The sequence below is a fragment of the Perissodus microlepis genome, chromosome 22 (genome assembly GCF_051167445.1).
Source record: "Perissodus microlepis isolate ML-2025 ecotype Zambia chromosome 22, ASM5116744v1, whole genome shotgun sequence".
Taxonomy (NCBI): Eukaryota; Metazoa; Chordata; class Actinopteri; order Cichliformes; family Cichlidae; genus Perissodus; species Perissodus microlepis.
In genome coordinates this window covers 12284617-12297308 of record NC_140481.1, presented here as the reverse complement: position 1 = coordinate 12297308, position 12692 = coordinate 12284617, and the positions used below count along the sequence as shown (strand labels likewise).

The 12692-nt window shown below is 39.4% G+C and overlaps 1 protein-coding gene across 14 annotated transcripts in view; it reads left to right on the top strand.

Moving 5' to 3' along the window:
• Nucleotides 1-12692, top strand: part of adgrb2 (adhesion G protein-coupled receptor B2) — a 261448-nt gene that overhangs the window by 151963 nt on the left and 96793 nt on the right. For all 14 annotated transcript variants that reach the window (XM_084918725.1, XM_084918731.1, XM_084918722.1 and 11 more), the window contains 5 exons: nt 1676-1782; nt 3982-4176; nt 4663-4731; nt 5225-5333; nt 6629-6775. In XM_084918725.1, coding sequence (XP_084774851.1) covers nt 1676-1782; nt 3982-4176; nt 4663-4731; nt 5225-5333; nt 6629-6775 — 627 coding nt within the window. The remainder of the gene's footprint in view (nt 1-1675; nt 1783-3981; nt 4177-4662; nt 4732-5224; nt 5334-6628; nt 6776-12692) is intronic.

The window sequence follows — 12692 nt, the reverse complement described above, 5'->3', positions numbered from 1 at the left end:
AGTGATTTTACAGTGGCTTGCAAAAGTATTTGGCCCCCTTGAACTTTTCCACATTTTGTCACATTACAGCCACAAACATGAATCAATTTTATTGGAATTCCACATGAAAGACCAATACAAAGTGGTGCACACGTGAGAAATGGAACAAAAATCATACATGATTCCAAACCTTTTTTTTCAAATAAATAACTGAAAAGTGGGGTGTGCGTATACTTTTCCAAGCCACTGCCTTCCTTATTCAATATAAGAGAAAAGAGGACGTTTGAAAGGAGTAATATGCACTATAGTATAACTAAAAAGTTGGATCTTTTTTCATTATTAAATACTAAGTGGGACAGCTGGACTATTTAAAGGACTAGTTCACATAAATGATTAAAGTTGGCTATATTCCTAAAAATCCGCTGCAGTTGACGCCGATCCCATAAACTCCAGCTGATAGACAGCATAGTAGTTTGGAAGATTATTAACATTAGAGGACATGAACATAGCAATGTGTATGTAGCTGAATATGTCCAACAAAAGCCCAAGGGAGGAACAAGTTGTGCTCTTGTGATTTGTTTGGTTAGTTATTCAGTTGCAAACCAGTGAGCTTTTAACTTCAACAGGCCTTTAGTGCAGACAAAGGAACAGTTGACTGTCAGGTGTCAAGTGTCTGGCAAATTCACTGCAACAGAATGACAATCATATGAAAAAGATGGTAAAATAGACAAGATTATAGGCTAATCAGAATAAATTGGTCTGCTTGCATCCCTATGTTTGAAATAAATTTGCTCTAGTGGGTGTACTTATGCCTCAGCAATAATAAATGGCATTGCTCTTTTGAGTTTTGATAGAAAGAGGCAGTCGTAACATTTTTAACACATACGTTATCCAGCATGTGCCTTTAATTTATACAGCACTCATGTCTCATTTGAATGCCATCAAACCATATATCACTGTTATTTCAGTCTAAACTGAGAGTTGCCCGATTGTTGCCAAAGAGGAGTACAAACTTTGACACGTGCAAGTCGAGTGCAGGTGTGGTTCGAGAGGTCTGCTGCATAAAGACATTTTTCCACATCTTTTTAGGGACGGCAAAACATGTCTGAACGAGTTAGTCCGCTAACACTGAGGCTTAATTAAATATAATAGTCTTATTTAAGATCAAATTAACATTCTTTAACTTATCTCAGTTACCATGGCAATGACAAAAAAAGAGGGCGTAAAGGACTTGTTTATATTTATTTTTCAAAAGGTACTTTGGCAGCTTTCACTAGTTTGCCTTGTGCCTGCCAGCCTAAAATCACCAGAAGTTGTAAATTGCCAAATACTGCTACAAACAAAATATTTTGTAGTTTTTACAATCCTGCATAATATTTCACTCCAGCACATGAATAGATGTGACCTTGGGTTTTAGCTTTTTCATTAGTAGCAATATTATGCATTCTGATATATCCGTATAGCTATTAAAATACATTAATACATTGAGCAGACGCCCTCTGTATTACTCCTGTCCCTGTGATGAATTGGCCTACTTCTCGGCGTCAGAATACAAATAACATATTTATGTGTTCTCTGGCCATATTGGTTTTTGGAAGTTTGAAAAAGCATACCATATTCAGAATGTGGTGTAGATAATGTTTGGTGTTTGTTGCATTCTGTATTAACTACGTGCGTCTCTCTCATCTCTTTCTAGGATCTGCTAGTCGTCGTTGTATGCTGGACAATAATGGAGTTGCTTTCTGGGGTCCTCCGAGCTTCGCCAGATGCGTCTCACTTGAATATAGATATTTACATTTATCTGTAAGTAATGTCAAATGAGTACAATAAAACGAACAATTGATTAAAAAAAATTATCATGGACAAGAGAAAAAAAGCTAAAAAGATGCCATTTAAGCCAGTTACAGTGCATCCGGAAAGTATTCAAAGCACTTTGTCATGTTACAGCCTTATTCCAGACTGGATTACATTCATTTTTCCACTTCAAAATTCTGCACAATTCCCCATAATGACAAAGTGAAAAAATTCTGCTTGAATTTTTTTGGAAATTCACTAAAAATAAAAACAAAAATAGCAAAAGTTCAGAAGTATTCACAGACTTTGCCTTACACTCAAAACTGAGTATCCTGTTTCCACTGATCGTCTGTTAAATGTTTTTCTCTGTCTTTACGCTGTCAGCTGTCTCTTCTTCTCTCATTCAATCGTGAAACTGATCAATGATCAGCTGATCAGCTTTTCTCTCTTGCTTGTTTATCGCCCACTATATGTGCCAGAAAGAGGAAACCAGCGGTTGTCACGCTAAACAACAGCAGCATGTTTAAGCTTGATCAGCTGTTGTTAGAATTTATTTAATATTAATTTCTAGTATCAGCTGATGTTTGCTGGAGCCACAGCTGTAAAAGCTGCTGGTCATTATGTAAGTTTGGTTATCTGGTGAGAGGGAAACATGAAGATAAAACCAGGAGATGTCCTTACTGGATCATCAGAGCTGAACAGGTGATGGAGAAACAGGTTTACCTTTTAGGTGACATGAATGAGTTGAAGGGAAGTTATGAACTGTTTCTGAGAGACAAATAACACCAGGATCCTTTTCTAAATAGCTGACAGCTGGTAACTGTGCAGGGGTGGCTCTAGCAAAGCTTTGCCAGGGGCCCAGGTAGGGCATTAACAGGGAAAGGGGGGCACAAATAAAATACTTTTCTTTCTTATTCTCATTTAAAATATCTAGCTTTTATTAAATAATTATCTGAATCTTACAACCAAAGTTTTTATCTGATGTACAACGTATAGAAATCATACATATACCAACAAGACAGTGTACATCACTGTCACAACAGCGTTTGTTTTCATTCAAAGGCTTTATGGTTTTTCCTATAATACCTGGTGGGCTGGTCTCTAGTCAAAATGCCCGGGCCGATTTTTTGTCCAGCCCTGCTTAAAGCTGTAATTATTAAGTATTGGGAAAAGAGTACGAATACGTATGTTATGTTTTAGTTTGTTATTTCTAATAAATTTGCAAGAATTTCAAGCAAACTTTTTTTCACTTTGGCATTATGGGGTATTGTGTGTAGAATTTTAAGGGACAAAATGAATTTAATGGAATAATGCTGTAATATGACAAAATGTGGAACAAGTGAAGCGCTGTGAATACTTTCCAGATGCACTCGAGTTGCTTCATCTGCTTAGTGAAACATGTTTTTCAAGTTCTTCTCTATCTGTTCTTCTCTTTTGTTTTTGTTTTTATCTCTAATGTACCTCTCTTTAACTACCCTAAAAAAAAGTTTTCTCAAAATTGCAGAGTGTTTTTACCCAAGACTCGCTGCTATCTCTAATTAGCTTTTCCAGAGCTTTGTGCTCACACTTATCAATTAATGAACAGAGCTAATGAATGTGTTCATCAGCGAAACTGTTTTCCTGCTCCGTGAACTTCAACCTTTTCCATCTCCTCGATGATGGCGGAAGGAGATGGGGGTCAGGGATCGTGCATGACAGAGCTGATTGCACTGTTAGCTTCTGTTCCAACCTTTCATTAATACCAGGAGTCAGTAATTAATTTTCTGTGATTGCTGTGATGTTCTGTTCCCCCAGCTTTTTTCTCTTCCTCCCTCACTCTCTTTCTCTTTGCCTCACACGCACAGACTATCTTTTTGTATCTCTTTCTCTGAAGTGATGAGATCCAGTTTCTGCCTGAAAGTGCTGCTAGGCTTCGATTTGCTTGCCTATTTTAAGCACAAGCAAACACACACACACACACACACATATACACAAAAAAAGAAAAAATCCAACCATGTACATATATACTCCCGTCTTGAAATATCCCCGTCAGCTCATATCCAAAACATTCCTGTGATTTCTTTGTCAAAAACACAATCTCGGGTGTGCTATTTCTGTTTTTCTGCTACGTAGTTTGAGTAACACCATGTGCAACAGCAAAGGGTTTACCTGTAATCATGAGACAGGAAAAAACACTTCTAAATATCTCCTTTTTTTAATGCATTTTAGTTACGAGAGCATCTCGCGAAGGGTCAGAGGACCCTGGCTGGGGAGGGCATGTCTCAGATCGTACGGAGTCTCCTGGAGCTCTTGCAGAGAAGGAGCTACTACAGTGGCGACCTTCTCTTTTCCACGGAGATCCTGCGAAATGTGACGGACACCTTCAAAAGAGCAACCTACATCCCAGCTCCCGACGACGTGCAGGTAGGCAAAGCGTCTCGGCATTCGCCCGGAGCCTTCTAAAGTCACCAACCATGACATAAATACATAAATAAATAAATAAATCTCACACAAACACACACACACAGTCACTTACAACAAAATTTATTCCATCCGCAGCTTCACTTTCTACTGCACAGGGTGTGCATAACAATTAACTACAGCTGCACAGTTGCTATGGCCTCACAGGGCGGATTTTTTTTTTAGCAGCATTTTTCTTTTTCCAGTGCCTGTAAGCGAGCAAAATGTTCCCGTCTCAGTCGATCATTTCACAGACGTTATTATTTATGACTTACAATATGCCTGTGTACAGCAAATGAATGAACCAGACATGATTGAGAATAAGAGGCAGTATTGCTGCAGTGCTAACCACAGCAAGGTTATCAGTAGTTATTTGATATCCAGGAAATAACTGCCTGATGGTCTGGCTTCAACAACTGAGCACATCCTTTTTTATTTCTTTTTATCTAGAAATTCTTCCAGATTGTCAGCCACATGTTGGACATTGAAAATTTAGAAAAATGGGAGGACGCTCACCAGGTAAGGCTCTGCATTTATGTGAATGTCTGGTACTTTATGTCCTCGCGTGCGCTTCTGTGCACCTCCTTATCATCACAACTGACTGTCTGCTTCACCAAGTGTCATAAATAGATCTTTTTGTAAATGTTTATGTGTGGTGATGGAAAATGGGTTTGATTCTACCTATTATTAATGTTTCTTTGAGTTTTAAAAATGCACAATAGCCTGTGTGTCTTTGTGCAAGCTTTGTATGTGACCCAGTGTGGTACCCCTGCAGCGAATTGTGTTTGCTTGCCATCTGGATATAATCATTTTAAGAAAAAAGCCAAATATAATATTATAAACCATGTGATTAGGATTTACAGCCCAGGAACACATTCGGTAGTTGAGGTAATGCAGTGAGTAAAAAGGTATCAGTGGTTGAGACGTGTCTCATAGAAGATGGTTGGCTGTGGGTTATAATTGCACTTATGACATCCTTCCGTTCATCTTTCTATCATCGTGCTGTCCACAGATCGCTCCCGGTGCTGCTTTGCTGATGAGGATATTGGAAGATTTCATTCACCTCATTGGAGAGGCCCAGAAGCCTTTTCAGAGTTTTCTAGTGGTTACCAACAACCTCAGTAAGGCCCACTCATTGCTGTCAGATCACACGGCTTCACAGGAGCAGATTAAAGATTCTTTGTACACAAACATCTGGACGACTTACAGTACTGCGCAAAAGTCTTGAGCGGCTTAACATATATAGTTGATGAATCAACCAAAGGTCCAGATGTATCTCTCAGGTCCTGTGTTGGGTCTTTGCTGGATTTTTTTTCTTATTTTTGAAGGACATGACTTTCAGATACTGGTAATTTTTTCTGTAGATAGTTTTTACCCCTGATTTTGACATTCATACCATAGGTGCATCTACTAAAACTCTCAGATGAGTTTGAATCCCAGTGACCTCAAGGTGAATGTCAGACGTGAACTTTTCTGACAATCACCTATAATTGTTAGAAAAGCTTCCAAAAGTTTCTAAAAATTCCAATAATTCAGAATTTAACTACATATGACCAGCACATCAACTTTCAAATATATTTATATATATTTTGTGAAATTGCTTTTATAGTTTTTTAGATTTAAACTAGAGGAGCATCTACTGGGAAGCTGAGGGGTAGCATTGGTGGCTGCCAGTATTTTTAGGCCAGTCAGTTCTTCTTTTGTAGTCCACTTACCCAGTTAGGACACTTGGCACTTCATCCTGAGAAATGGCAAGCATTTGGTAGATAGGTTTTTGGGAATCACCTTGCTGGTTGCAAAAGTACTATTTTATTAAAGTCAAACTGTATTATTGCTGCCATTTTTCATAGATTCGGCTACAGAAATTGGAACAAATGATGGGCTGCTGGTAGCAAAGTGCCTAAATAATTTAAAATGGGTTCTCTTTTATGTGCAGACACAACTCTGGTTCATTTCTTGAGTTAGGTACTCTTTTTATTTTTGAATGATGGTCAGTGTTAAGTGGTTTAACAGACAAAAAATAAGTGTTCCTCTATATATGCTCAGGTAAAAGGACCGAGCTGAAAATGAGTATTTCAAGAAATTCTTGCTCTGAAGAAGCAAAATGGCTCAAGACATTTGCACAGTAATGTATTTCACCATAGTTAGAATTCAGTTGGGAGGGTTTTATTTTTACTATGCATGATCGATGATTTCGATTTTTTTTTTTGTATCCAAGTATTGATTTCAATCTGTTTCCAATAATTCAGAATTTAAACACATGACCAGCACGTCGACTTTTAACAGTGTATTTTTTTGTGAAGTTTTCTTTATTGTTTTTGTCTGATTTTTGTCTTTTAACCAGCACTCTTTGTTTATTTTCCCAGTGTCATGCCTAAGTGAGTTTTCATGTTGTTTTCATACGCCGTTTGTCCAGTGGTAACCATTCAGAGAGAACCAGTGTCAGCAGTTTCCAGCGATATCAACTTCCCCATGAAGGGCCGGAGGGGCATGAAGGACTGGGCCCGAACAGCGGAAGATAAGCTCTACATCCCGAAAGAGGTTTTCACCATCCCACCTGAAGGTAAGAAAAAAAGGAAATGTGGTTTGTCTACTGACCAGGGTTGATCTAATCTTTTAGGTTGCCAGTTTCAGCTCATAAACACAAGATCATATGTATTTCTTTGTTTGGCTTTTTTCTATAAAAAAGATGGGAAACACAAGGTTAGGAAGGCTTTCATAGTCTATTCTTAACCATAAAGTACATACGTTGTAGTTGTAATTCTTGCTCACTCTCTTAAATCTTTGATATATAAAAAGAACCAACTCATGGTTTCCTAATCTAAGGTCAGATCAGCTCGGCAAGTAGAGGTTCCCCCGTGTGAATTCTCATACTCAGAGATGTTTCTCACTGAAGCAGAAGGTTTCTCAGGGGCGTTAAAGGGTAGTGCTGAGAAGGATTTGGACTGTAAAGAGGCCCTAGAGGGCTTCTCAAGAAGATGCCAGTCTTTCATCTGTGAAGAAGTGTGTTGCTTCCCCCTGAGAGCATTGAGTCTCATACAATTTTCAAAATCCATTCACGCAAGAATGTTGACTGCGTTTAGTCGTAGCTACATTTTTTTTCGTGCAGTTTCAAGCAAACACAAATGGCGAGAGTTAAAAAAGGAGGAGAAACTACATAGATGATCCCAGAATGGGATGGGATGGAAGGCAAGGCAAGGCAAGGCAAGTTTATTTGTATAGCACAATTCAACAACAAGGTGATTCAAAGTGCTTTACAGAGACATTAGAAACAAAAACAAATAAAAAGCATGATTTAAAATTGATTAAAACAAGCAGACAAACAAACTAACTAATTAACAAACAAACAAACAAAACAGTATATAAAATCAAAACAGATAAAATCAGAACAATAGATAAAATCAGTAGTTAAAATGTACGTTTTGAAATTTAAGCTTAAAAGTGTGGATTTGGTGCTTTATTCAAATGCAGCTGAGAACAGGTGAGTCTTCAACCTGGATTTAAATAAACTGAGTGTTTCAGCTGATCTGAGGCTTTCTGGGAGTTTGTTCCAGATATATGGAGCATAAAAGCTGAATGCAGCTTCTCCGTGTCTGGTTCTGACTCTGGGAACTGATAAAAGACCGGATCCAGATGACCTGAGGGACCTGGAAGGTTCATACTGGGTCAGGAGGTCACTGATGTATTTTGGTCCTAAACCATTCAGAGCTTTATAGACCAGCATCAGAACTTTAAAGTCTATCCTCTGACGGACAGGTAGCCAGCGTAAAGACCTCAGAACTGGACTGATGTGGTCCACTTTTTTGGTCTTAGTGAGGACTCGAGCAGCAGAGTTCTGAATGAGCTGTAGTTGTCTGACTGATTTTTTAGGTAGACCTGTAAAGATGCTGTTACAGTAATCAAGCCTGCTAAAGATGAATGCATGGACTAGTTTTTCCAGGTCCTGTTGAGACATCAGATCTTTTATCCTTGATATATTCTTGAGGTGATAGTAAGCTGATTTTGTTATTGTCTTAATGTGTTTTTCTAAGTTTAGTTCTGCATCCATCACTACACCCAAATTTCTCGCCTGGTTTGTGGTTTTTAGGTGTATAGATTGAAGTTCTCTGGTGACCTGTAATCGTTTTTCTTTGGCGCCAAAGACTATTACTTCAGTTTTGTTTTTGTTTAGCTGGAGAAAATTGTGGCACAACCAGTCATTAATTTCCTCAATGCATTTACCAAGAGCCTGTACAGGGCCTCGGTCTCCTGGTGACATTGTGATATATATTTGTGTGTCATCTGCATAGCTATGATAGTTCATTTTGTTGTTCTTTATAATCTGTGCCAGTGGGAGCATGTAAATGTTAAACAGAAGGGGTCCCAAGATGGAACCTTGGGGAACTCCACATGTGATACTTGTCTGCTCAGATGTGAAGTTACCTATTGATACAAAGTATTTCCTGTTTTCTAAGTATGTTTTGAACCAGTTTAGTACAGTTCCTGAAAGACCTGCCCAGTTCTCCAGTCGTTTGAGTAATATGTTGTGGTCAACTGTATCAAATGCTGCACTGAGATCCAGTAAAACTAAGACTGACATTTTTCCACTGTCTGTGTTCAGACATATGTCATTGAACACTTTGGTCAGAGCAGTTTCAGTGCTGTGGTTCTGTCTAAAACCTGACTGGGAGGCATCATAGCAGTTATGGAAGCTAAATTTGTAAAGGAGAAAGAAAAATGATGTTAAATAGTAATGGTTTGAAGTAGAAATGAGAAATACAGAGGCAGATGCTATCCTCTACGAACAAAGGCAAAGGTCGCTTCCCACAGGAAATTACACTGGCAGACTTTCAGTCAGGCATCCCCGTCCCCTACCTAAATTAAAGTTCAGAGAGACTGCAGGCCAAGAGAGCAGAGCTTCCTCTGACCTCTGACTTGCACTGATGGCACAAACTCCCTTTGATTGGCGCTCAAGACATCCTGTATACTAACCTCAGGGCACGTCACCTCTGATGCTTTATTGTGCACCATGTATTGTGCTTATTCTAAACCACCTAGCATCTAGCCTTCTACAAGCCTATTAAGCGCATTTTTTATGGAACAGTGAATTCAGATATCTCAACGGTTGAATAGCAGGTTTTAAGCTGGATCGGTTTAACGCCATTGCTTTTCAAAGTTTTCGCCTTGCTTGCACTCCATGTTGTGTTTTTCAAACTTACTTTCCTTAATTTATGCCCTTTTTCCTCCAATCCTGTTCTTTTTTCTTGTCCATTATCCTTATTGTTTGTCGTGTTGAATGTTTTGTCTCTTGCAGGGCTTATTGTGCCATAAAAGTGACCAGCTGCATTACAGTTACACTGCGATATTCAGTACATGCAATTGCCATTTTAGCATACACTATTTGGTAAATTGTTTCATCCAAACCGCATATAGCTTTATGAGTTTGGACATTATTAGTACTCTTTGCCCTGTGGGAACTCTGCCACTTCCCATTGGCAGTTCATGAGTTGAGGTCCTCAGTTGATTGCTATCGGTTTGTTTGGTTCATTTACCCTGTAATGAGAGCCTATCTCAGATGGACAGCTTAAACATGCTCATAAAGCCCTATTGGCACCGTTGTGTCTGTAAGTGCGCACGCCAGCGCACGCACGCACAGCCAATAGATAGGTTCATGAATCGCTTCAGTGGGCAGAGGCTGGGACTGTTCTTCACTGATTTTCGAGGTGACAAACTTCCACTCTCCGTCTCTCTCTCCACTGTCTCTTTTTCTCTTGCCACACATCGATCCAAACATACAAGTCAGCAATGGCTTCATATTTCAAATACACCATTGGTGGTTCATGCTCATGGTTATGAGTTGTTAACTTTTAACTCATCAGCCACCTCCTTTGCTGTTTTGCTTCTCATGATTCTCCCTTTCAGTGTGTGAGATGGAGCTGGAAATTCGGTGATTCATTGAGCATCAATTGGGGCTGACGCCTGAGTTGTTAACCTGAGTTGACATCTTCAGAAACACACTTCCACACTCTCTTAAAGACTGTGATATGTTAGGAAATGTTAAGTTTATTTAAAAAAGAGACAGAGAGGTCAGGACTATTCATAGAGACTGTGGTCTCATAGGAAACTGGTGGTCTTTTTGCGGTCTTTTTCCTTATTTGACAGAAACTTGGAGTGGGAATTAGTAATTATACACTTGGGAACACAGTTGAATAGATGATTCCAGTGTTCAATCTGCAGGAAATTATTTTGCAGACTAGAGACCAGAGAACATGTCATTGTTCCAGCTGAAAATTGACAGGAATAGGCCTGTGGTGGCTTGGCAAGAAAAAGTAGTTAAAAGATGTAAAAAGGTATGAAAGGTGCTATAATTTGTGATGCCAACCAATAATAAACACTAGCTCTGCTCATTTTCCTTGGCCAACTGTTTGCCAGAATTAGAGTGGTAACCGTTCTAGGCAGCTGCTTTCTGTGGGTATTTTTGGGACTTTGAACCAAGGTAGCTCATCAGAATTGCACAATTGCCAGAAAAGCCTTTTTCCACAAAAGTTCAGTGTGGTTCTTTCTGGAAATACTTTATCCAGGCAGGGTCCTTATTACCTAAACCATACACAGTTTCCAGTAGGCAGAAAACATGGCACCTATAATTACAAGCTGGAAATACACCAGATCAGTGCAAATCAGTGCCATGGGAATTCATGCAGACTTATTAGTAGTGAGCTGCTGGGGCAAAGACCATCAGCTGCATTGGATATTCACAATGTCATATACATGTGTCTTGAAAAGTGGGGTCAGTTTAGAAGTTTCCAAAATTTAAAGCAATTGAGCAACTTAGAAGTTAAATAGAAGGCAGTTAGTGGTAATATTGGCATCACTGAACCAAAGTAGCCTGAGCCTGATCAATATGTTTATTTAAGCAGGAGACCACACTTGTTGTGGTGTGCAAAACAGAAAAGTACAGAAAATTAAGGAAGAAAGAAAAAAACAACTGACAAGGAGCTTCCTGTCTTCGCTTAAACTGCTATGTTATGGCTTAGAATCAACTGCAAGCATATCTTTTCCTGATAAATGACATATTAAAGTTCACAGCTGGTGACTGGTGGTTTGCCATTTTCCTGGATTACAGCTGACCACCAATCATTTAGATGTTTAGCAAGGGCAGAGTGACAAAAAGTCTGTTCATGGGAAATTAGAGTTTTGTGATTGAGTGCTTTTGTGGTATTAATCATCCTCAAGCGTAGGAGTGCCACCCCCTCACATAGATTTACCATTTACCCATAATACATTGACTTTCTCATTTGCATGCCTTGGCAGGCACTGTCCAATTAGGATCCATCAAACTTGCAGGCTTTCTCATGCTGACTTTGATCTGTTTTTTTTTTTGCCTCCTCGCAAGTCTCACAATTGCGTTTTTTCCACAGTTGAGATCTTTTTGTCTCTTCCTCTTTCTCTTCTCGTCTGTCTTTGCATAGCTATCTCTCTTCCCAAGTATTACCTCTTAGGCAGCAGGCAGACAGATTTTGGATGAGTCACCCAGTGTGTCTGATACCATCAGCCCTCTCTGTCTCCTCTTTTCCCCCCCACTCTCTCTGCTGATGCCTCTCCATTGCTTCTCTCAGCCTAAAAGGGCAAAGGAGGGAGTGGCATCTCTCAGCATGAACTCTTTCCCTCATACTTTCCCCTTCTGCTTCCTTCTGCCTCCTCTCACTTGAGACAAAGTGACATTTACAGAGGGACACTACATCTCCTTGGGAGCTCCTGCTCTTTTTGGCAAAAGAACACTCAATAGAGCGATGGAAGGCAAGGGGGTGTAAAAGACGACTATTGAAAAGAGTGAAAAAGTTGAAAAGTGCATTGGAGAATAGCAACAACAACAGAGATGGATAAGAGGGGTGTGTGCTGAGGTGGAGGAGAAGAGGAAGAAAGGGGATTTGGAACTAACATGAAGCGAGAGGGACAAGGACAGTGTCTGAAGTTGTCTGACACACTGACTTTTCTTTACTCATGTTTCGTGCATGTCGGTAAAAGGCTTGCTTTTAGGAATGAGGCTTTGATACTTCAGCAGTTCTAGATACACAGTATTGCTGAGCTACTATAACTGCTCAAAGGAAACAAAGTGACACAGTGTCTCCACCCACACAAAGTGTGAAACCAGCGTCTTGCACCTGACTTACGTTTTCAGCTGAGAAGCATAATTACTCTGGATATGGAATATGTAGCTGCCAGAAACTTTGGGAAGGCGCTGCAATATTCTCACGTTTCTTATTTTGATGTAGCCACCAGAGCGTGTTAGTGTCACTTTAGGAGTACATTTAAATGAGGCTGAAATGTTGATGGTTGATGAGACAGGTAAATCTAATTATTTAGTTGACCAGTGCAACTTAGCTCAAACTTAATTTATGTTAAATAGTAAAACTACAGATTTTATGGAAAATCATCAGGCTTATCCTTAAAGAAAAGAGGGTTATTAGGTTTAAGCTATCCTGTCCACATCCTTCATTTCT